At 43.7% G+C, this 26,356-nt stretch overlaps 1 protein-coding gene across 3 annotated transcripts in view; it reads right to left on the minus strand.

Annotated features, from left to right (window-relative positions):
- tiam2a (TIAM Rac1 associated GEF 2a) overlaps positions 1-26,356 on the minus strand; it is an 88,639-nt gene that overhangs the window by 13,747 nt on the left and 48,536 nt on the right. For 2 of the 3 annotated variants that reach the window (XM_052086828.1, XM_052086827.1), the window contains exons 7-17: positions 23,399-23,584; positions 23,024-23,161; positions 18,318-18,374; positions 14,231-14,407; positions 13,314-13,418; positions 13,147-13,225; positions 12,979-13,068; positions 12,680-12,877; positions 11,202-11,293; positions 1,641-1,874; positions 876-944 (exon numbers count right to left, since the gene is read on the minus strand). In XM_052086828.1, coding sequence (XP_051942788.1) covers positions 876-944; positions 1,641-1,874; positions 11,202-11,293; positions 12,680-12,877; positions 12,979-13,068; positions 13,147-13,225; positions 13,314-13,418; positions 14,231-14,407; positions 18,318-18,374; positions 23,024-23,161; positions 23,399-23,584 — 1,425 coding nt within the window. The remainder of the gene's footprint in view (positions 1-875; positions 945-1,640; positions 1,875-11,201; positions 11,294-12,679; positions 12,878-12,978; positions 13,069-13,146; positions 13,226-13,313; positions 13,419-14,230; positions 14,408-18,317; positions 18,375-23,023; positions 23,162-23,398; positions 23,585-26,356) is intronic. The other variant, XM_052086829.1, reaches the window with a different exon arrangement.

A 26,356-nucleotide genomic window follows, 5' to 3' on the forward strand; every position in this document is an offset into this window, starting at 1 on the left:
CTCTCTCTGACCCATACATCCAGGGTCAGGTCACCTTCATTAAAAGCCATTCAGGGGATACCGCGACCTGGTCCATTTTGTGTCTGGACACTTCTGACAGTCTCATAATGCTCCTTTAATTTGCCTAGTGCTGAGTGGCCTATCGACCGGTGTTTCTTGGAAGAAACCTTCAGGATTTTAGGTCACAACTGACACAAGCCATATGCCTAAGTGGCAAAAATACCAATGTCATAAGAATAGTCAGCATGTGAAACATTTTGGGAAGTAACAGACACAGAAAGCACAAGAACTGTGTTGAATGTTCACACTCGCCAGTTAATGTTAATTTTAGATCATGTGGAAACTTTTAATGGCAGTCCACCAGCTGAAAATCCTGAACAAATGAATGGAGCAATGTTAAGGAGATGGATTGATAAACTATGTCAGCTTAGGCAAACCTGTCTCCATTTATTTTGCACCAGTCTATTGTAGAGAAAGCAATAAAACTGTATTCTATGCTCTTTGAAATCCATTATTTCACCACACATAGCAATTGGAAAAATAACTCAAAATACATCCACGTGATCGACAACTGACTGTAAATCCCATTTGTCCTTAGGGGATCAATTAAAGTTGTTTGTTTCTTTTTCTTACGCTGCAGTGTAGGAGGTTTGTTGAAAAAGGTGGCCTTCGCAGGAAAGTCCCTTTGCGAAGGTCATCATTGTATGGGGGATGCTAATTTGTCCAGTAGGCATCCACAGTGGTAATGAGAAAGATATGGCCTGTCTGGGCTCCTCCCCATCACCACGTGGTAATAAACACTTCGATGCATTTCACGTTGTATTTGGCCTCAACTCAAGCGTCTCAATTCAAACAGACACTTTCTGTCCACCTACCTCATCCAGCGTGAGGAACGTTTCATTTTGTAGGGGTTTAAGGTAGATCTCAAACAAGCAAGCCAGGTCCTGCGCAGAAAATCCAAAAAGGTTAGCGGAAAGAATACATTTTTCTCCTGGAGGTCATTTAAAGGCTCCTTCATCCTCACATCAATTCTCATCTTTCCATTTCATGACCGCCAAGTCTCCACCCCCCCTTCAATTCAACCCTCTATCCAACCATCTCTTGGAACCCCACACTCACTACGTGCCCCCACGCAGCCAACCTCACAACGGATTTAAAGTGGTAGCTTGTCTCGTTATTAGTGAAGGTATTCTCGTCATGTAAAAAATTTAAGAGGGCCCTCTTCGTAAAGCGACTGTACCTAAGAATGTTGCACACAGCGCTGACCTGGACTAACAGGCTTGTGCCATCGCATGTTAAAAATGCAATCGACTCGGCTACAAAATCGGGATGAAGAAGAGCGATGCACGAGGGACGGGAGTTAATGAAAAACGAGAAGATGAAGAAGGCGGGGGGGAATACTGTCAGCCATGATTACCAAAGGTCATACTGACAAATAAGAAAAATGATTCGGTGGGAAGACGATGACTCTTGCGTGCACAACATATCAAATTAGAGGCCTAAAAATTCCAAAACCTAAATCAGTTTCTTAATAAAAGTAAACATGTGTTTATTTCAGCCAATTGTTTCCCATGTGGTTGTCTTTCTCACTTAATTAGCTGTTGATGGTTCAACCAGGGGGGGGTGGATTCAATTTTCACCTTCACGTAGGACTTCTCTGTGTCTACCAGCTCCTGGATGACCTTGCGTAACCGCTCAGTGCCACTCATGTGCTTGGGGCAGGGTCGGAGAATGGTGCCGTCTCCCTTCGAGCCTGGACCTAAATCGCCAGCATGCTTCACTGGCGGCTCCTTGGGGTCGTCCATTGGGCCGCCAGTTGCTGAAGCGTCTCCCTCATGGAAGGACTGGTAGAGGTTGCACACCGTGTCCATGCTCTGTAGAGGGAACCAACAAGACTAGTTCAATTTATGGATGACAACAGACCTATCAGATGGATAAAATGGGAATTATATATTTGTACGCGGTATGTGTGCACACAAATTCACTCACCAAAATACATTAGGTAGAGCTGTACAGTCGCATAAAATTCAATACAAGTGCTGTATCAAAAATTCAGTGAATAACTCATTCCCCGCATGGTAACGCCACAGTTATGAAATAATGATGCCTACAATGTACTTGCAAGTAAATCCCCATGGGTCTACGAGTAGCATAACGGGGAGTTGGTTTTCTTATTAGATTTGCATCAAAAACATTACAGTGAAAAATTACATGATGAAAGATATGGATATCGCCACCGTGATACCTTTAAAACCATCATGGTTAGTTATGCGGGACTGTGCCACATCAATTGATGAGAAATTATATATATACATACATACATATATATATATATATATATATATATATATATATATACAGTAATCCCTCATTTATCACGGTTAATGGGGACCAAAACCATCCGCGATAAACGAAAATCTGCAAAGTAGCGTCCAAATAACAAACGGGTAAAAAAAAAGTTTTTAAGTCCGCAAACGGTCCGCGAGAAGCTGCAAAACAACAGCGAGTCACATAGAGCAACATATACAGTACTGTACTCCATGTATATGTAAAAAAGAAATAAAATAAAAAATATATACTGTATATTTTTTAAATAGTGAAAAAATCTGCGATGCACTGAACCCGTGATAAACGAACCGCGAAGTAGCGAGGGATCACTGTACATACAGTATATATACACACATACATATACTGTATATTGGATTGGATAAGCTTAATTGTCAAATGCACTATATGTGTAATATACAGCACAGATGAAATGTATATACATATATATAGATCTTTGCCATCCGATCACATGCAGTTCAAGTCATTTGTCAGTTGTGAGTATAATACTCCATCTAAATCAACCTCTTGATATGGTTGAAGAACCGCTACTTCAGCAAAATGCTCGATCGTTAGCACAAAGCTTGACTGCAGCGATGCACACATTAATTATTGTTGGATTTCAGGCTAAATACGATGTCCGTGCTGATCGTTCGAAAAGTAGATTACATTCAAAGCAACATCCTGTTCAGAGGTGTCTTGACGTTGTCATGTAAAGCTTTCAAAAGGTGTGTTGTGGAATTATTGCAGAGGTCACCTAAGTGTTGTGATCTGCAGCACGGTGACACAGTGGGCAGAAGGACCACCGTGGTCAGCACTCTGCTTTTCCTGTGTGCGCCTGTGTGGGTGGGTAGACATTTCAAAATATTGCACATGTAAGCGTTCAATGTGAAATTCACAGCTGAAGGCGGTACAGTCATGTAGCGCGGATCAATGTCTCCCATACTGCAGGCGTCACTTTTGCCCCAAGTCATTCAGCACTTGAAAAGGACATAGAGCAGTGTCAGCTTTTAACACAACACCCCCTCCCTTCCACTTCCTTGCAATGAGTCCACACACACATTGTAGCGTGGCCTCCCCAGAGGTGCTCCAAAATGTGGATGTGACCGTTTTGAGAGACACGACAAGGAGGTGCTACGTCTGGATGTGTTCTTTTATGGCCCACTTCATTTGGGCTCATTATTATTAGTGCAGCTATGTCTGTCTTCTGAGAGGAGGTCCCCCCCCGACAAGTGCTGCATATGGACATGCTCGCTCACAATTTTGACATATAACCATACCAGGGGGATCTTTAAGGACTCTCTCAGAGCGAAAGCTTCAGACCTACAAATGTTAGGATTTGCTTGGATGACACATGCTGAATCAAAATGGCAAATTTCCTTTTCACAACATTCATTTGTGTTTCGTTTCCCACGAAAAAGCTAACATTTGATTGTACCATAAAAGGTTATTTTATGTGGCCGAGAGACTCCCTGGATTCTAAAATAAAAATAGTTATGTGCACCGGGGGGTCTGTGTGGGTGGCTCTGGGTTAGTGTAGTAGCTTTATAGCCAGTATCATGGCACAGATCTTATATGACATCCGTATCCTGCCGCACGTGTGCCCAGAGATTCGTATCCATTAGCAGAAACATTTGACTACCAAGAACACAAATAATGCACGTCATAGACGACCGCATGGCATCTCGGCAGACATGTACTCATGTGCTCTGATACGCAAGTGGATGAGAGCGTAATTCCTCTGCCTCATGGAGAAGTCAGCACAGTTTTATTTTCAAAGTGGATGTATAAATCATTTATGCTGCATTCACACACATCTCAACTGCTGGGAAACTTTACTTTACAATCCTCCCATTGAGGATCCATAGTGCCGTTTCATGTGCTCATTCCTCCTTTTGTCGTGAACTCTTCAAAAAAAAAAATGTTGGACCACAGAGCCTGACGCACAGCATTTCCGATACGACGCAGCCGCCGCCCACAGCGCCACACACCAACACAATATTCAATCAGGCAGGAGGACGGGGGAGCTTGCCTGAAGTGAAAAACAGGAGGTTGAAGGATATCCGAGCGGGATATTCATCAAGATGCCCAGTAGCCTTAAACGAGAGAGCGCTTGTGGAGACGGAACACAGTCACAGCGACAATTTGTTTGAACCGCTGGGGAATTGGAGGCTCGCAATCAAGAACGCGTGTATGTCTGGTGGCACGCTGTCAAAGTGTTGACTTAATTCTCACAAACAAACAAATTCATGTGTGCGACTTGAATTTGTTTGTTTGTTTGGTTGGCATGAGAGGTTGGAAGGGATGATTAATAAGCTTGACGGGAAGGTGCCCGACTTGTTCCAGGCCTCTCCCTTGGAGCATAATGGAAATAGAGTGAGAGAGAAGAGAGTAAGAGTGAGGACCCCCTGAACACCACAACTGAAAAAAAAATGTGATTGCCCCACAACATTTCTACCGGCGCAGCCTGACAGCTCGCCCAAATAACCCATTAAGTGCAGCGGACGGGAGCGGGAGAAAAGCCTGGCGGCACCGCAGTGAATTCCTTTCCAGGTTTTTCTCGTCGACAGCTGCCCGCGCCGTCATGTTTCTGCCTCTTTTTGCTCCTCATTTCTAAAGTTCATTCTGAAAGCACAACATCGACACCGCCGCGAGTCACAAATAGGAAGGGTGACGAACTAATCTTGGTTCGCAGGTTTCCTTTTCAACTGGCGCATACACTCACCAGCTGAAACAACACATGTTTATAAAGAACAAACAATAAAATAAAATTGTTCATGTGAAAAAATGTCTCTTAAAAACAGAAAGAAATTGAAGATTGATTCGGTGTACTTCCCTTGTCTGCAAACAACAACCACAAGTATAAATGTAGTTTATGAATTAATTTTTAACAATCCAGACAATTATTGTCATTGTCTGGGCAAATTTTTCTCTTGATTTTGCAAATGTGCCGAATGTAGCGGCCTCTGTGTGCAACGCATCATGACGACTTAAGACGAGTCAAATGGGTTAACAATGTTGTGGTGGCGGTTACTGCTCTGCACAAATTTGCCTTCCTCTTTGCTCACCATGAAAAGCAACCTGTAGAGGAGCCTCCATGCCGCTGTGGCCTGCCGCTGCGTTCTTCTGGCCAGGGAACATCCTTTCCGACGCAGCCTGCCTCCCCGGGATGTCGGCATGGTGCCTCCACATAAAGCGTGTGCGTCCCAAAAGTCACCCGCGCCAAACAGTGAAATATCAATTTCTTTTCTCTTTCCACTTTTCAGGTTGATTTTTCTCCCTCTCTCACGGTTCGGCCAGCTCAAACAGAAATCTCCGCTTGAGTCCTCTGGGGCGAAAACTTGCAAGTTATCCGACACGTTCCTGTGCCGGTAACAGTCAGTGATGCACTGGCTGTGAGACGGTCATGCATATCAATGTTTGGGTTGCGTGGCGTCTTCCAGCAACTCACGCATCCATCCCCCTCTGCCTCTCCGTTTCCCAGGTGTCCCGAATAATCACTCCTCCTGCTCTCAGATTCTTCCTCTCATTTCGACGTGACCTTTCTGTATCATTTCCACAGAGGTGAAAAACTAAGCGGTGGGTGGCATCAGTACTCAGCTTCAAAAGCAGCAGTACAATGTAGACTGTTCTGGCTTGTGCCGCCAAACACAGAGGAATGGCTGACTCAAAAATGGGAGGCCGCAAGCGCGTCGAGGAAACCGGGCGGGAATGCAAACAATCGCCATTGCACCAAAAAAGTCCTTTTATCCGGTTAAAAAAAAAAAGTTGATCTTTGGAAAACAGTCCTTAATACAGTGAAGTGCCTATTCTACATGATCAACATGTGAAGTATTGTGCAAAGCTGAGGAGTTGCTTCATCTGTCCATGACTCTGAAGTCAATTAGGGTTGCATATCTATTCAATAAAAACGACAACAACGGTCTCGGAATCGCTCCTTTCGTTCATCCAAAGGTGATTTGGTTCTGTACGGAAAAGTCCAGTTCTTTTTACATCAAAATCATCGACTTCATCAACCCCAGACATAAGTAGGATGTTAATAAATCCCGTATGGTAATTCTATTTTGTCGCAGAGCTGTGAGTAAAAAACAAACAAACATGGTTTGTGTTTGTCGTGTGCTCGAGTCAAATGGGCTGTGACAAAGTTGTAGAACAAAGCAAGAAAATACTTAAATAATAGTAAGACCAAGGAAAGTATGTCACATGTAAATACACAAGATTTGCCCTCTTCATCAAACACGATACAAAAAATGCTGCAGTCTGATCGGTTTGAAGTCACTTCGATGTCCTGAGGGTTTGTGTTCAACACAACTACTGTAACTCAAAGCCGTCAAAGCTGTCTCGAGTGCCACTGACACTTCAATGAATGGTGCTGTTGAGTTACAGCACCATTTGTTTTGCAGATGAAACACTTCCATCATCTAATGAGCAGATGAGTTGGCCACATCTTAGCCGAAGTAAACAAGCAAACTTTGGGGGGAGGGGGGGGGGGGAATTTAAAATGGAGGACAAACAACAGACGGTTGAGCTTCGTGATTGCTTTACTAGTCAAAAGAGAATTGCGGCCTCATGGCCAGCTGTTGGGCCGTGATTCATCTGTCAAATAGTGGACAACGGTGGTGCAATAGTGGTGATTTTTTATAGCAGACCTGCGCTCATAAATCAAATAAGAGATGAACGAGGACCGGTGCCGTTCCCCTACAATCACCGCCCATTTACCCTTCTATTATTCATTCTAAACAAATATTATTCCACAAAGTCTCAAGGGGCCTTTGGGAGAAAGAGCGTGTTTTCATAATGATGCCAGCTTCAGATTAAAGCACCCATTCCCCTGAGTCCCCAAGGCACTTCACATCCACTGCAACACACCAAAAGATGCTACATCGGTAAAATCGTGCTGGTCCAATACTGGAGCATTATTCTTTAAATTGCTGAATAAATGCTTATGGGCAGATGCTTGTTGACAACAATGACCAATGCATGAAGAATAACGACAAGCAGGAAGTTGAGGAACAGCGGAAGGTGTGTCTAATGGGTACTAAGAATGCAAACAAAAAAAAATCATTTGTGCAGAATGTCACACAGACCGCTCAAAAGACAATCCCACCAAGTCCGACAGCCCATAGTTACCGGTCGCTGGTTCCTTTTTACGTCACTTTGGCAGGACAAGCAGTTTTCCACATTCAGTGCCAAGCAATCCAGCTTGACTTTCAGGAAGCGTCCAAGGCTGAGCAGCACAGAAGCCAGGAAGAGATCCTTCTCCTCAGCTTCACAGCTGGGAGGCCAGAACCAGCACATGGCCAGCAGGGAGCACAGGGCCTGAGCCGGGGACTGGTCCTGCATGAAGAGCTCAACCAAAGTGGTGAGGTACAGACTCGAGCCGGGATCCTCAGTGTTCGCCGCTGGAGTCAAAACGGCTACACGGACAGCCATGGTGGCGTTGGGACACCTCTGGTGTGGTCATTCCAAACAGGTCTGCGTCATGCCTCTTGTTTCCTGTGGCTCGCTCCCGTTTCTTGTGTTTTTGTTTTCGATCTTAAATGCAGCATGGACGGCCGGGAGCAGACAGGCATTAACTGCACCGCCAACAGTAAACCCAGATTATTAGCCCGCTCACAGCCAGATGGCCGGCGGCTGATGGGGCTTAGTCATAATACACACCTCCCTGAGTTGCAGCTCCACCAAAAACAGACCCACATAAAGCATTTCAAGCAGATTCTCCAAAGTTAAGAGAGGGGACGACTGTAGCTGCGAGCAGGAGGAGATCATGGGGAGGGGGGGATTAGACTGCCTCATATCTGAAGGCCCTCGACAAAGATACTTTTTTACTTAAAAGACCGACGAGGAAAACCGAAACAGAATATATCCACTTTTTCTTTGCCACATATTCAAGAAGCATGTCTTCGAGAGCAATTACTCCAAAAGACAAGACGAAGACAAAATTAAGGAAAGACTATCCAACCTGACCAAGAGGCAAAGCCCGGCAACATCATTACCTCCACTGAACAGCTACAATGACAAAGAGCCCATTGTACGCTTCCTCATCAGTCCATTTTAAATGCTCTTACGGAAACGCCCGTCTGGACAAAGAGGCTTAATACATATGACTGCTGTTTCATCTTTTGTTTAATACAAAACATGACAGGTGACTATGTTCAGTGTCAAACAACAGAATTCAATGGAGCCCTTACAATTTAATAGCCCCTAACATCGAGGACGCACAGTGACAGTCCACCAGAAGACCATGACCTCCTCCTCACGTCCAATACACAACGGCATTGTTATGTTTTATTGGATTGTGCAATCCATCCGTTATTCTATAATGCTTATGTGTGAGGTCATGGCGATCTGGAACCTTTAGCAGATGATTTTAGGTGAGTGGAGTGCAGACACACGCGCGCACACACACAGCAGCCAATTGCCAGGCAATGGATTTTATGACTCTCGGGGAAAATATAGATCAGTGGTCACCAACATGGTGCCCGCGGGCACCAGGTAGCCCGTGAAGACCACTTGAGTAGCCCGCCAGTGCCTGGACATTGTGATTTGCTAGTAGAAATTATGATTTAAAAATGCAAACATTGGCAGTACTGTGAGACATTTCGAAACACGATCAAAGTCTGACAATTTAAATCATCAAGTATTAAAAATAACCCATCCTCATATTATTGAAGGTATTTTGGACAAATATGTTATTTCAGACGTGTATCAATTTGGTAGCCCTTCACACAATCGGTACACATGAAGTTGCTCTCACCCTCAAAAATGTTGGTGACACCTGATATAGATACTTTCATGATTGATATATTCCTTCATGAAACAACACACAGTATAAAATGCTTAGCAAGTTGTATTGTTTGAGAATTTTCTATCAGCGCATCCACTTACAGACACTAGGTGGCGTGTGGCAACGCACCAGGTCCCAATAGTGCATCCTTTTCCTCTGTCTCAGCTAACAAACTAGGGTCAGCCTCTTTTCCCTTCCTTAACCAGTGAAGCCCAAGTGGTGACGCAATTCTGATTTTGCCGAGCCACGTTCAGTTGCGATGTCTTATGGCAGAGTTGTTCAATTGAGTCCTCCAATTAACTGGTCATGGTATCATAAGAACATTTGCAATAAAGTGATTAAAAGGGGATTACAATCAGTCCCAATAGTGAACAACACTTTTAACTCTGCCTAGTAAGCACTTCACCTCAAACGTACACAGAGATTTCTCTTGTGTAATTGGAGTAAATTGAAATGCAGTCGACCAATTAATCAAAAGGCAGCCAGACTAGCAAGGCGGCCGATTACAAGTTGCTTGAAATTGGTCCTTCCCTTTCCATCCATCTTTATTGACTTTCACAATGACATACAGACGCATCTCTTCGCTCACACGTGGTGGATTTCTAAAACATTTTCTTTTTCCCTGGGAAAATGGATTTCTCACTTTGCAGCACCTAATTCCCATTTGCAATATCACCGTGTTTTTTCTTCATAGCGACATCATGTGTGATATTGGCAATAATCTTTTTACTGTGCATTGAGTGACAAAAGAATTCACATTCAGAGACCAGGCACGCACACACACTTCCGAATTCACATTCAGAGACCAGGCACGCACACACACTTCCTTCACTCATTCCTCCAAGACAAATGCTGTGCCTGAGCAGCAGTGGTGCAGTGCAGAGGGACTGACTCATGTCGCCACTCGGAAGAAATCAAATGATGATAGCAGGAGGGCAAAGTGAAGCAGATGAGGCTGTCCTCTACCTTTGCTATATGACCGCAGGGTCAGCTTTTGTCACGTCGTGGCAGCCCCTACAATTACAAGTGGCTTCCAGCCATTGGGCTGGAATGGACAGAACAATCGGGGGAAATGAGCAAAAACCACACAGCCCATTCTCTTGATGCCGACAACTGGTCAGTGGTGTCATTCCCAGCGTGGCGGTACAGAACGTGAAATTGCATCGCATGAACTGAACGCGCATTGATGCAAAGACAATGAGTGAATATGCATGAACCAACACATACGTTGGCTTGGATGCTTCCAGTCATGTCGACATCACTAACAGACGGCTTTTCATGACGAGCATACACACTCATTACCACTGGCAATAAACATTGAGCAACAGCATTGAGGCATAGCTCCCACAAGGCCCGGCCTCACACGCATTTTAATGACTTCATTAAAGTTAGTTTAGATATAGAAAAAAACCCAGAAACAGATATTTAAGAACCACCGAGACTGAAATAGAAGCGCAATCTGCCGTAATAATTCACTTGGGACATCAATTTGGCATGTTTATAGAGGAGATATTTTAAACGAGCTTGAGAAGAGATGCAATCGGGATTGTCTTGCGTTCCAAAGAGGCGGCGAACACTAACGCTGTAAAGATGATGCCTGCCACTGCAGCTGATAAGATGATGTTTGAGTGAATGTCAGGGTAATGGGCTGGGTAGCTGACGACTGTTTATTTGGCCCTAAGCAGCACTTCTCACTGTGTGCACACGCAGCAAGTAGCTGAGTGTGTGCGCCGTTAGCTGCGGGGTTACGTTGGTTAAGGGGCTACTAAATGCATGGCAGGGATCCTCCCGGCTAGAGAAAGACAGACAGGCGTATGGGTGTTATTTCTTCCCTCACTGATCATCCCGCATGACAGTAATAAGCTGTGTTTATAGCAGTGGCTACGATGGAGCGTTCTAATTATGGTAATCTGAGGGAATCGGTGCCAGTCTGGTTTCAGACGACCACACAATCACCGCTGTGACAGCGCACGTGCATGTGCACGCACACACCGCCGCATACTGTAGGTTCTGGAATAATAGGGAGACATAATGTACGGGTCATGGGTGTCTGCATGACAATGGAAACCTTCTCTTTAGCTCCACCCACCTTGCTGAGCTGAACAGGCCAGTGTGCGCAGTGGGAGTGGCTCTCCGGCGCGGCACCCATGGACTCGCTCGCCTCGGCTGCAGTGCACAAGTCTGAAGGGAGACAGAGAGAGGCGGGTTTAAGTTGTAGCTATTGTGTGTTCCTCACGAGTGACCACTAAACACAAACAATACCGTCTGAGAGCCGTCAGAGGCGTCTAACCGGGTCTATAAACGACAAAGGCTTTCCGTCCCTCCCAAAAATAAGACAAAACAATCGGAAAGCAGTAATTGTGAGATCTGCAGTTGTGTCTGGAAAAAAAAAACAAGATACACATTGGCTGTGTTTTCTTGAAGGCCTTTGTCATATAAAATGCAACAGTCACCAGATATTTTTAGATTATTTCTGATATGGCCTCCAGTTCATTAAATTCAAGGTTCTCGCTCCAAACTGTGTCGCAGTTGGCACAAGAACAGATTTTTATCCTTGATTGTAAACTGGGAGGTAAGCCAATCTGACAGCAGGAAACAAAAGACAACTTCTCGACCACTATGCAGCTAAATGTGTCCTTTCCAAAACGGCAATCGTCAACTAAATTGCAGAGTGCTACAAAAGAAATTCACTCTGAATTTGATGAGTCTGTCTTAAACATGAGTGAAGACAGAAGATAGACAGCTTTCTCAAAGCAATTTGTGTTTGACAACTACTAATTCCTCTCCATCAGAGCTTATTTCCCCGCCTCCAGATCAGACGGCCAGGGATCATCTGCCCTCTAGAGACCGAGAAGAAAACTGCACACATTTTTGATCTCACCGTTTACTGTAATGAGGCTTTCAAGTCATTAATCCCCCTCTCTCTCTGAGTTTAATTAAAGATACGCCAAGGAAAGGCTATGCTAATGAATTACTACCATCAAGATAACAAAAAACGTTCAGACTGTTTTGGGAAATAAAAGCAATAAAGAAGCATGACACTGTGTATGCGTGCTGAGGGAAACTGTGATCTGCACAGTATGGATCATTTCGTTTTTAATCACCTCTTACTATTGTGTCATTGTGCTTATTTTTGAAAGGGCATTTCTCTTACACAATTCTGCTCTGCTTTTGTGAACATTCTGCAAAACAGCACCTTCTAATTTCATAGATAAATTAGTCACAGGGAGTAATGGTGAATGAAATACATATTAGTGGGAGCCGCTCATAGAAAACGGCCACATTTGTCACCAAGACGAGGCGAGAAAATTGGGGGAAGAAGCATTGTGTGTGTGTGTGTGTGTGTGTGTGTGTGCGTGTGTGTTCAGTGACAAAATATCCTCTCTTATTTACCAATACCTCTGATGAGAAGTGCAGCCCAGAGTACCATTTACATTAACGACTATAATACACACACACAATAGAAAAGAAGGCTTCATACGGCACACCTTTACAAGCGCAATGCGATTCAACCCAACAGCAATATAAAGTGTCGAGGAGATGACATGTATTATTTATTTAAGGCACCTGAGGAGGACTTGGCTTTGAGCTTGAATGCCGGAGGAGGGACTGGGTGGTCAAAGGCATCGTTTTGAGGCGGTGGTCCATCCCGCCTCAGGCACATGTTTAGGGTTTGCTCAGCAAACAAGGTCTGGATCAGCGTCAGGTCCAGACCTGATACATAGCGGCCATTCAGCATCATAACCTCGTCGCCTGGACGTAAACCTGGAATACAAACACAGAATATGTTGGGAGGTAAAGACCAGAGGAACAAGGATGATGTTCTTCATGAAATTTTGGGGCTTATATGTCATTGCTGTTGGTACCTGCGGTGAATCCTTGTCCATCAGGGAGCACCTCACTGACAAAGATCCGACTGTTCTTCTGACTATCTATCTGTCCCGTGATGGCAAATCCTGGATGGAGGAAGAGGAAAACCAATTGACGGGATGAAGATAAAGGTCACATGCAAAGGGGTTCCAACAGCGACTTACCAAAATCTCCATTGCCGCTTATCCTGCTCATTTGCAGTGTAAACATACTAACTGGGACCACCTCCAAGTGGCCGTTAACCTGCAAGGTCACAGAGCAGACAAATCAAATCGGCGATGCAAACAAGTGCATAATGAAGAGCGTACTGCGTCTTGCTTGCTCTGCTCACCAATTCACAGACGAGCTCGCCAGGCGCCACGGATCGAAGCTCAGTGTCCTGTCCCGCCTGCCTTTGCAGACGCAGCCGGTGCAGCTCTGGGTCCAGCTGTTTCGCCTGTTTACACAAGAGAGTCTAATGCTCAGCAGCTTGTGTGCACCGACTTATCGGACATGTTTCATGCATCGACGCTTGGTTCGACAGCTGCGTTATGGTAGAGGCGTGAATTATTCACAGAATTTACACTTGGGCGATGAAAGCTTTGCGGCAAACGACATAGCGTCCGTCGCTCAAGTGATTACAGCATGTCTGTCAGTCTTATGGGACGGTGTGAAATTAACACCGGATGAATAGGTGTGTTGCTTTAAGGCCCCGAGGGAGTGTCAACCAACAGCATCTGTTGTTTCAACGTTCACATTGACCATTGCGGCATTAACACACAAGCGCATGAAGACATTTTGGGGGGAATTGGGTTTTCTCTGATTTCAAAATGATATTTAAGCCATAAAAATAAATAAATGATCATGAGCAGAGACAATGTTATGGGGCAGTGGTCACCAACATGGTGCCCGCGGGCACCAGGTAGCCCGTGAAGACCACTTGAGTAGCCCGCCAGTGCCTGGACATTGTGATTTGCTAGTAGAAATTATGATTTAAAAATGCAAACATTGGCAGTACTGTGAGACATTTCGAAACACGATCAAAGTCTGACAATTTAAATCATCAAGTATTAAAAATAACACATCCTTATATTATTGAAGGTATTTTGGACAAATATGTTATTTCAGACGTGTATCAATTTGGTAGCCCTTCACACAATCGGTACACATGAAGTTGCTCTCACCCTCAAAAATGTTGGTGACACCTGTTATGGGGTAACAATTCCGATCGGGCACGTTGTTCTTTTGTTGTGCTTATAAATCACGAACCTTGCAGGCTTCGAGGAGGAGGTCAGCGGCTCTCTGCTCACTTCTAATGGGAATTTGGGCTGTCAGGCCACCTGGCATGTAGACGCAGGTCAGCATGCCTGTGGTGCAACTGATGTTATCCCAGACACCAACCTCGGGGGGCGACATAGAGCGGATACTGGGAAGCCCATCTATCCTCTGCAGAACGACAGTGAAGTGATCAAGAAGCAAAGGGGAAGGGCGGAGTCAAATTTCAAGAGTGTCATAGAGAAAAGGAAACCAAGGTGAGAGAAACAACAGGCTTTGAGTAACATACATGTATTTTTATTGGTATATTATAAAATGCAACCATCGTTTGCTATGGTGCAAGTATACTGCATGATTCCCATTACATTTTTGTCGGACACTGTGAAAATTAGTCATTTAGTGTAACAGTCATTGGAATGATCACATGCAGAAAGGGTCAAGCGGAAAGTTTGAGAGTCACCTTGACAGCCAATTATTTAATTCCTAAAAATAAAATACAACACCGCAAGAAAATTTTTGGAAATAATCTGGATGAATGAATGTGTTTAAAAAAAACAGTCAATTACAACTTGAAAGTTTTTTTTTTTGGGGGGTGGGGGGGTGCAACATTCGGAGTGACGTTTGAGATGTATATTAAGGGAGGAGGTTTGCGCCAACATCTTTGGGCAGCTGGGGGTTATGCTGCAGACTTTATGTCTCTGGAGGGAAACACAACCCTGTGGTATTGTGGGCCTGCGGGAGACACTGAATTATAGCTTAGGACCACAATTGTTAAGGTGCTGGACCTTGAGGAAACCGTCACATTTAATGAAGCAAACCTCAGTAAATGAAGTACTTTAGTGATTCAGCACTTCTGCAAAGGATCACATGACTGTGGTTTAAACTAGAGAGGAATAAATGCCTTCAGCAAATCGAATGATCTGGGCACATTGCAACGTTTTAAACACACCAATAAATACCTTTAATGTAGAGTGATGTGAGATTGAGGGTGAGGGGGGCTTTTGAATCTGATGTTTCTGGTAATTAAGAAATTATTTTTTTTGTGTGTGTTTCAGAAACAGTTTGCTCATCACCCTGAAAGATCCATGCCCCACAAAACACCACTAAGAGCTCTAGCTCAGATAAACACAGACATATAACCTTACTTTATTTTCCATGCCTGCTCTTGATTAGCCCTCAAAAATAAAAAGCCAACGGCCTTCTTCCCAAAATGTTTCCCTACCATGGAGAGATGCATGAACACAAAAGTGCTGCTTCAACACCCAACGTTACCTATCCATTTAGGGATGTGAGGTCAATGCCTACTCACCGAGGATGAAGTAACAAGCAACATGGCAACCGGTTACATAACCAGCCCATTTGCGTCCCGGCATAATGGCGTGACTGGAAAATTGGATTTTGTTGCCTCCGCTGACCTTAGAATCAGCTGATTTAACACTGCACACCCATTCATGGTCACAGAGGGTTAGAACAAGCAGGCGGTTGCCCGGTCAACCTTCCACCACCAAGTGCCAACAAGGGCTGTGGAGACGGCACGTGCCTTGCCATCGGTGTGGTCGGTCTCTGTGGGCACTATTTATGTTTGCATTCGCTCAGAAATACACTCAAACCAATAGTTCAGTCTTTCCTCTCTAAAGCGGAAACTACTCCCAAACCAGCCGCCAAACGCCTCTAGAGTTTCGAAAAAAAAGAAAAAAAAGAAAAAAAAAAGGATGTGAGGACATTTCGGGACCGCTGCATAAATACTACACCCATTCTGCAGAATGCACCCTTTCCCCTTTCTGCTCCACTTAGCAACCGAGAAACACAAACACATCAGTTTGGACTAAAATAGAGAGAATAGCCTACAAGAAGACATTGAAGACAATTTCAGCCAATTAATTCTATTAAAGTAACATTACTGTGAGTTTCCTTTAAGCTCCACCCAAGGCTTTTGACACTCTGGAACAAGGATGACAGCCGTTGAGAGCTGGCCCCCAGAGCCTCTATTAGGCAGACGTGTGGAGAACTCATCATCAAAGGCAATTGAATAGAGTTTTCATTTATTTCAACTACTTACTACTACTATACAGTCAAACCTCGGTTTTCAAACGTCTATGATCTCGATGAAAAATTTCGAGTTTTTTATGCCTCGGATTACGACCGAAAATTATTTCTCGACCAAACTGAGCGCACTTGAATGCGCCACTTGACTCCTCTCGCCTTCCTTGCACGAGGAAGTGACGCTTCCTCCCTCGTGTAGCGTTCCATTGTGAGCAGACGGGTTCAATAAAGATTTGCTTTTGTTTTTCAAAGATCATGGTTTTGATTTTCGAACAGCCTTCTGAAACGTATTATGGTCAAAAACTGAGTTATGACTGTATATAGTAAAAAGATGGACATTAGATACACGTTGTCAGTCAGATGACTCCAACGGGGTCTTTCTGCACGCCTTCCGAAGACATCTCGCTATCAAAGCAGGAATGATTTGTGGCTTTGGGAATCGGATTATGTTTAATTGGAGGGAAAACATGGACACATTTTCATTTAAAAAATATTTCATATTAAATACAGTCTCGCAGACCGATCACATCTGGTACCAACAATGGACACGAAATGCTGGGCATGAGCAGAAGTGACAGGAGGGGGGGGGGCTGCCGGGCCAATGTGGCAGTGATGTGTCATCGACATCAAAAAGCATCTGGAGGCCACCAAAGGACCACGATATAACCTGGTACAGACACCGGACACCGCAAAACAGAGGCTGTAAAGCAAGGAAGCAGTTGGATCCAGCCTTTAACATTCAGGCTTAACTTTTGTTTTTTTTACACGACAACTACCTGAGGCTAGATGCATGTACAAAGATAGAAAAAGACAAATTATCAATCAGATTACTTTCATTCAGGGAGTACGAATCAACTGGACAGGAGGACACGTGTGACAAAAAAAAAAACGACAACAAAAACAGACTGTGGCCCTCCTACTATCCTGCCACCATGAAATCTTACTCTTTACATCAAAATAACCTGACTAAAGGAAAGAGTGAAACACTCAATCCCAGGGAAATACCCACGTTTGAATCAACATTGAAACATTTGTCCAATGAAAGACTGCATTGTTTCCGGATACCCCTTCCGCTCTAATTCTAAACGTTTGATGAGAGGCAGTGTTTGATACTTGCCACACTCACCACAGACTATGAATCACTGCATCCGGTGGAACTTACTAACACTCATTCAGTCTAAAAGTCTTCGTTGTACTCACTTATCAACACCAAATTATTACCTACAAATCGTTTGGGGACATTTTTTTAGAGGAAAATCCAAACATTTTGGCATATTAAACTATAACTGGCTCATTGATTGACAACAGTGGAAAATGTAACAAAAATTAATGATTTGTGAAATCCTTCCTATTAAAAACAACTGTCAACCCAAGTGGGAGAATCCTGAAGTTCACCAGTGACGCACACTAAAGCAAAACCCTGATTATGTTCCTCATGACCTCAGGACTTATGGCTTGTGTGTTATATGTTATACTGCGTCCATTTCATCCGTACTGGATGTGAGCAGTAAAACTTTGGGACAAATTTTATTCCCGAACCAAAATGTTTGGGTCCGAACCTCCCTCAGACTCTTGAATCACACACGTCATTGATGTATCCATGTTAGAATTGAATTTTCCCATGTGCTGAAGCCTCAACATCTGGCTGCCCAGATGCCCAAAATTCATGCTCCTCTATTGGTTGATAATTTTACCACACATGCATCAACTTTCTTTCAGTCACCGCTACTGGTTGACACAAATTCGAATAATGCAGAGACCACGGGGCTTCATAAAAATCCACTAAATATGCTGCTTGTTGATTTAACACGAGCAGACTTACATGAAAGTGGTGTCTTTATTATTAGGTGAGACATCTAACCCGCAAACATCTTCCAAACAACCGCAATCGAAGGTCATGTTCCGACCACGACTCCTTCACACTCGTGAGCATGCAGAATGATGCGTGGCACGGAAGACTGAGCGACAAGAGGTTTGAAATCGCAAATCAAAGATCCACAAACCAGGCTAGATAAAGCGAGGGAAGGCAATGACTCACCTCTGTGTTCTTGGGAGGTGGCACGAGCGCTTGACCTCCAGCGTCGCTCTCAAAGATCTGAGATCAAGAGACAGGCATTTATGAGCTGGAGTCTGTGGACAACCAGTGACTAACAAGCAGCTATGTCCCCGGCCACTTGAGTGTCACCGCATTAGACCCAAATGGCGCCATTCTGTCATTAATTAAGAACGCCACGTGGCGGGCACAGAGCTTTGATTGTGCTAAAACGTGATCAAAAGACGTTGTGACTGGACACCGGCGGTGCAAAGAGATCAAGCAGACGAGACGGCGTTCTCCATATTAAATATCTAAAATCGCGTCGCTTCTTGATGTTTCATGCTTTCTCAAGGTGAGTCTTTTGTTGAATTGTTGTGCGAGCCTGAGGCTGCAGGTGACAAATACCACACACGCAGGAGCCACCGCTCGTGTGATAACTGCTCACTCAGCAGCCTGCAGAGGTGGCTTGTGCTATTTGATGTGTGGGAAAGATGACACATTGTCATATAATGTGTCAACCTTAAACATACTCCCAATAGTCTCTTGTATTGACTCACAGCATCATACGAGGGTCATTCAATAAAATAAGGTACGTTTTTCGGTACAAGGACTTCTAATACAGATAGAAGCTATTGCGAACTGCTGAGGCAGGTCAAGAAAGACATCAAGAAGGAATGCAGAGGTCCATCAGTCAAAAACAGTCATCTTGCATCATGACAACGCAAGGTCTCCCACAGCAGCCCAAAAGGGGCAGACCATCAACAAGCTGGGCTGGGAACTGCTCCCGCACCCCCCTTCCAGCCCAGACTTTGCCCCTTTAGACGTTCACCTGTTTGGTCCCTGAAAAGCGTTCACGAGAGGCACATTGTTTGAAAGTGACGATGAAGTAAAAAAAAATAAAAATGTGAGCGATTGTTGGCTGAGACATCAGTCAAAAGATTTTTACGCTGAGGGAATATGGAAGCTTGTGCACAGGTGGGAAAATTGTGTGACAGTTCTGGGAGACTACGTTGAAATACAAAAAGAAAAAAAGTAAGCTTCTATATGTATTCAAAGTCCTTGTACCAAAAAAATCCACCTCATTTATTGAATGACCCTCTTCTGTTTTAAATAAGAAAACTATATGTGCAGCAGATGCTTCTGGGCAACTGAACACTCCCCTCTCAGGTACCATTGACGCTCGACTTTCTATAGCTTGATTGTACCTTTTCAGCTCTGGAAAATATAGTCCCCGTGAGGTCCAATGATGAGTTCCACCGGAATATAGCGTAGAATGTACATCGAGTGTCAGAAATGGACTCCGACTGTTTCTGATATTGTAGCTGCCTGCCCGGGTTGCAGATAGCATTAAGCGCCCCCACCCTCATGCATTCGTAGCTCTCCCACCCCTTACAGGAGTATAAAGTGGCTGTAAACAGGGTCCCTCTCCTGTAAACGGACTAATTTTAGAATGCATTACCAACTCTCTCACAAATCCTCAGACCGCTTTGGCCTACTTCCCACAGCCCAGTGCAGGCCAGCTTCTTACGGTATACATATAGCTCCGCTCAAGGGGATGATAGGACTCAAACAAGTGGGAGGAGAAGACGGGGAAAGCATGACTCTGGGACAAGATTGTCGAGCGCGAGGTGAAATGAGCTTAAGTCAACACGGATGAGTCAGTGTGGAAACTGTGGCAGAAGGGTTGCCAAGCATACCATTCTGATATTTCTGCTCCGAGGAGAAAGAGGGTTTGATGAAGAAGTCGCAGAAGTAAGACAAATCGGGAGTGAAATTGGGAAAGCGAGTGATAAGCAAAAGCAGGAAAATGGATTTGACCGAAATTTGAAAGCCTAAATAAGGTCGCATAAGTGTGTATAGCAATGGCTAGGTTGTTTCTTTGATAGCCGACTGACTAAATCCTTCAAGAAATGCGTACCGTCACTCGCATGCGGAGAACAGTCATAGAGAAATGCTACATTACTCTTTTATAAAGCAGCAGATGTCCAGGAATCCCCTGCCCCCTTACAACTCCTGGCATTTACTTTGCCTAATTAGCTTTCACGATAAGAGAACTAAACGTTGTACTAAGAAAATGAAGACATTTGAGGGTTAAAACCCACCCAAAACCTAAGGAAGGACATCTAATATTTTGCATTTTTACAGCGCCCATATGCTTGTGTCTGCGGGGTTATGGGAAGAATGGGGAATGCCATCGATCACATATGGCTATTCATAATTGATGTTTGTGCTGCAGCGCCACCTCGGCCTCCTGCACCGCGTAATCCTAATTGTGTCTCATTAGAGTGGCCGGCTTGAGATTGTCTCGAGAAAAAAAAAAAATTAAATAAATCATAGCGCAAACCCAGACACACACACACCTCATTACTGACAGACTGCCGTTACTGGTCAAACACTGATATTACGGAGGAGGCAATGGGATAGCAGCAAAATGAAATGGGACCCGAGAACATTTTGCAACAATCAGGAGTCAATGGTGCAGCTTGTGAAGATTTGGGGTGACCCCGTAACTCAAGAAAGTAGGATGAGCTCGCAACTTAATGATGGTAAGTTCACTTACTTAACTCTGGAACTAATGAGCAAAGTTCCAGAAAAGCTCAACTAAAAGTAAGCATTTTCTTTCCTGCCATGTTTCCCAAAATAGGCACACGGACAGACACACACACGCAGGGCATTCTTATATCAATAAGTAAAAGTAACAGCAAACCTGGAAGGATTTAAACCTGCCCCCTGGGACATGGATTAAGATTGCTCCCTTGTGTTTTTGTTCATAGAAAGCTGGTCTGTGAACATAAAGAGAAAGGAAATGGGGGACTGAGGCCATGAAAAAAAAAGTATTTGCCCTCTTCTTAAATTGTGTTTTTGTTTGGGGGGGGCATTGGGTGGGAGAAGCATAGTTTCCCCACTTTAACGTTTAAGACCGTCAAAGGTGTAAATATCAGACAAAGATAACAAGAGGAAAAAATATATAGATCTTCAAGGCTTATCAAGTAATGTTGCCCCTGTAATGAACAACTTTGTATGTGTGTGTGTGTGTGTGTGTGTGCGCGCGCGCACGCGCGCACGCGAGCATGTACATAAATAAATGAATTCTACACGGTTGCATTATGTGAATATCTGGTCAGTTCTTTATACAAGTAAACTGCATTATTATCCTGCATGATGTATACCAGACTTTCATTAGTCTGTGTTTTAAGGGAGATTGTTTTGGGAGAAATTTCAAGGTAGAATTAATGCTGTTGGACCCTCAACCCACAGCATGAAAATAAATGCCATCGGTGAATTGTACACGAAACAAACTTTGATGTTTGTGCTGCAGCGCCACCTCGGCCTCCTGCACCGCGTAATCCTAATTGTGTCTCATTAGAGTGGCCGGCTTGAGATTGTCTCGAGAAAAAAAAAAAATTAAATAAATCATAGCGCAAACCCAGACACACACACACCTCATTACTGACAGACTGCCGTTACTGGTCAAACACTGATATTACGGAGGAGGCAATGGGATAGCAGCAAAATGAAATGGGACCCGAGAACATTTTGCAACAATCAGGAGTCAATGGTGCAGCTTGTGAAGATTTGGGGTGACCCCGTAACTCAAGAAAGTAGGATGAGCTCGCAACTTAATGATGGTAAGTTCACTTACTTAACTCTGGAACTAATGAGCAAAGTTCCAGAAAAGCTCAACTAAAAGTAAGCATTTTCTTTCCTGCCATGTTTCCCAAAATAGGCACACGGACAGACACACACACGCAGGGCATTCTTATATCAATAAGTAAAAGTAACAGCAAACCTGGAAGGATTTAAACCTGCCCCCTGGGACATGGATTAAGATTGCTCCCTTGTGTTTTTGTTCATAGAAAGCTGGTCTGTGAACATAAAGAGAAAGGAAATGGGGGACTGAGGCCATGAAAAAAAAAGTATTTGCCCTCTTCTTAAATTGTGTTTTTGTTTGGGGGGGGCATTGGGTGGGAGAAGCATAGTTTCCCCACTTTAACGTTTAAGACCGTCAAAGGTGTAAATATCAGACAAAGATAACAAGAGGAAAAAATATATAGATCTTCAAGGCTTATCAAGTAATGTTGCCCCTGTAATGAACAACTTTGTATGTGTGTGTGTGTGTGTGTGTGTGCGCGCGCGCACGCGCGCACGCGAGCATGTACATAAATAAATGAATTCTACACGGTTGCATTATGTGAATATCTGGTCAGTTCTTTATACAAGTAAACTGCATTATTATCCTGCATGATGTATACCAGACTTTCATTAGTCTGTGTTTTAAGGGAGATTGTTTTGGGAGAAATTTCAAGGTAGAATTAATGCTGTTGGACCCTCAACCCACAGCATGAAAATAAATGCCATCGGTGAATTGTACACGAAACAAACTTTGCATGAGAATAAAAAAGCTGCAATTGGACACTGGAGACCCGCTAACAACCTTCAGTGATGCAAATCATGCACCGCATTAGGTTCAAGGTGACCTGCTTTTTCATTTTATTTTTCAAATACTTTTTTGGTTAAATTTAAACGGATAGGGTGCTTAGGGTGCAGTGTGCAGTAGAACAAAATATTAATAACACACACGGACAGACACACATTTTTTTCACCCCCCCCCCCACCCCCATGATCAACTTGGGACCAGTCCGGAGGCTACCAGTCGATTGTGAAATCGAGATCTTAGCCACCAGTGTCAATACTTTGTGTGGCCGTACCTGTGATGCAGAGACCCTTTTGCCCTTCTTTGTCAAGGTGTCAAGGCCTTTGAGGGAAGAAAAAAGGCCTCGCTTGTGCTTTCGGAAAGTCCGTGACAATGAGCGCCTGCGCAGCGTAGCCTCATCTCTGGAACAAATCTGAACAAAACACCAATATGACGACTGTAATCATTCGGCTCAACTGAAAGTCCCTCTAATCACATCATCTTAATTAGATTTAAGCTTCCGTAACATCAGCAGATTTGCAAGAGTTATTTTCCAATGATAAAATGATGCTCAAGGTTGCTGCTGGACATAAGGTCAATTCAAATCAAAGGAATGTTAAACGGATCTCAACATTAGTCGTTCACTCCGACCCGCCTTGGCTTTCCTCACCAGTGCATGAAAGGATGAAACCGAGAAGATCCCGAGACGGCCCAGGGTGGTTTTGGTTGGGCGGCTAGCGATTGCTAGCAGGCTCTTTGGGTTGGGTAGCTCACCGCCCTGCAGACTGGCCAGGTAACAGCGCATCCGAAAAAGATCTAGGTTGAACCTCTCCAGATTTTGCTCCCACTGCTGGATCTAAAGGGCGAGAGTGGGGAACACTTTTAGTTTTCAGGGTTCCGTGGTTGGCCGGTCGGTGGCTAGGAATGGCGATTGTGTAGAAGTGAGGACAGAAGGTAAAAGAGGGAGGAGGAAAAGGGATAGCCAGACAAGGAGTAAGGGTCAGAAAAGTGCTCCCACATCAAGCTGCAATTGCTTCCAGATGTTGATGTAGGTAAAGGGCATACGTTAGAGGCTCGATATCAAGCATAGAAATGGGCATTTATAGCTAAATCTGGAGGAATGGTGATGCTGCACAGACCAGCCTTTAACCCCTATTATTTACAGTTGCCCTCCCCCATTCTGCTTTGCCCCATATAAGAGTGGCTAAGTGCTCGTTTTGTGGGCTTGAGACTCATTTTAACGAGAACACTTGGGCAAAACAACCCTCGAAAGCAACTGACTTTTAATAGGTCTCGCCTGCACTGTGAGTTCATTTACAATAATAGACCCCTTGGCATTGTCCCAATGGGGCACGTTCGCTCTCATGGCCTTCTGCAGGATTAAGGGAAGTAGTGAAGTGGGACGCACGTGTGGTGCTTTATGAACCTCAGACTTTTCAACTTGAACCTCTGGATAAAATCATCACAATCAAATTTGATGAAGAAAAAGTCTAGGAAACAAAATTTCTATGCCACACATTAAGCCTCCGATTTGTGATATTGTTTCCATGATTTCCATGAGATTTGTTCGTTGCACAAGTCATAAAAAAAGACCATGCGTTCTAACACAGTATTTACACGCATAAGTGTAAACATTTACTAACACCAGACTGATATAGAAAAACGATTGAAAGACGATAATTGGATGCTGGTAACTGCGGTGTCTTTGTCCTTTTCTTAAACGCTTACTTTTCATGGGTTCCCCATTTTTATGTTTCAAAGCATCAAACAAAATAAACATCCAAGACAGCCCTCAACAGCGTGAAATACAGCTTTTGAATGGTTACTTTATTTATTAAGGAAAAAATAACTTTTTAAAGCTACCGAGCACTTATTTGGAAAGCTGTGGTCATTTTCCCTGACCACACTTAAGCCTAATTACCCTGAAACCGGTTCAATCAAGAAATTACTTCAATAGAAGCTGATAAAATGATCTAAAAAACTATTGCAATCAAGGAAAAAAATTACGGCCTTCTTTTCAGAGACTTTGGTCTTGCCTATTGACATTTCACACTAATCCAAGAAAATTGTTCAATGCACTGCAATCACAAAGACCAAAGGCAAACTTCAAAAGCAATCTATTGGCAGTGGTTCCTGTAGACGTGGATGGAGGTGGACGGGTACATCAAAGATGTGCCCCGTTAGTTCTGGATGACCCCAACAGAACGTTAAATCAATCATCAGCCTCTGGGCACCGACATCAAATGACATACACGTCTGACCCTATCACTGACTCAAAACCACATCTGTCTCTGAATTTACTCTGAGGTGGCACCGGAGCTAATTGGAACCATATGAGCACACCAACACTATCACATCTTCTGCACTTAGGCCTCTGGTGTCCTGCATGGATACAAAATAGACACAAAAAACCCCAAAAGATATTTCACTCTCTATACAATGCATTACTTTCTTTGTTTTGAGGGCATTAATGTGTATCTTCTTTGAAGGGACACAAAGAGTAGTTGGCACAAATGGAAAAATGTGACTCCAAGGGGTGGACATACAAGATGATGCTTCTGTCTTTCATCGTCCACATGGGGATTGATGAATAAAAGTGCCATCTGGCACCAATATCCAAACAACAAATTGTCATCCTGGGAAAGTTCTTTTTTTTAAACGTTAACATCATTTTTAGGTTAATGTCACAAACACGTCAATTTTTGTCATTAAAAAAAAAAAAAAAAAAAAGTATATATATATATAAATCCTCGTCTCACCACTTGGGTGGTGTCCGTCCCTCATTCAGCTCGGGTCCTCTACCAGAGGCCAGGAAGCTTGAGGATTCTGCGCAGTATCCTTGCTGTTCCCAACACTGCACATTTCTGGACTGAGATGTCCGATGTTGTTCCCGGGATCTGTTGCAACCACTCATCTAGTTTGGGGGTCACTGCCCCAAGTGCTCCGACCACCACAGGCACGACTGTCATATATATATATATATTATATATAGAAAAGTTTAGAATGACTTGAGCACATCTTGATATTAGTTCTAAAGGGGCTGGAACACAGATGACCATTTTTGTCATTTAAAAACAAATCATATATATATATATATATATATATATAACTAATATCAAGATGTGCTCAAGTCATTCTAAACTTTTCTGTCCAACAGTTGTTTGGTTTGGCATTTATTGTTATTTATTGTATACACTGCAGCACAGTCCTGGGTCAGCTTGGGATTCTCCCATTAACTATACATAGTAGTAGTAGTATAATAAAGAATGTGAAGAACCCATTAACAGGAAACATCTGGAATTCTAATCGGGTGCCGCGGGAGAGATGTTCCCTTGGGCCTCCAGTGAATCATTTGGGGATTGGTGCATTTGGGCCATTTAGCCCACAAAAATAAAAGCACAAGACTGTAGTCACAGTCATAAAAATCTGTATAATAAAACAGCAGAGAACGTGGTTGTCTCAGAACCCCCCCGCCCCCCAAAAAAAGGCCACATACATACTTTCACATAGGGTCTGAAATGATTGCATGTTCGCTTCCAGGAAAGGGGACGTGTAAAATTCACTTGAGGCCTTCCAGTTTGGCTCTTCGACGATGTTTTTTTTTCCCCCTCAATCTACCAATACCACA

This window comes from Hippocampus zosterae, chromosome 14 (assembly GCF_025434085.1).
Source record: "Hippocampus zosterae strain Florida chromosome 14, ASM2543408v3, whole genome shotgun sequence".
In the NCBI taxonomy this organism is placed as follows: Eukaryota; Metazoa; Chordata; class Actinopteri; order Syngnathiformes; family Syngnathidae; genus Hippocampus; species Hippocampus zosterae.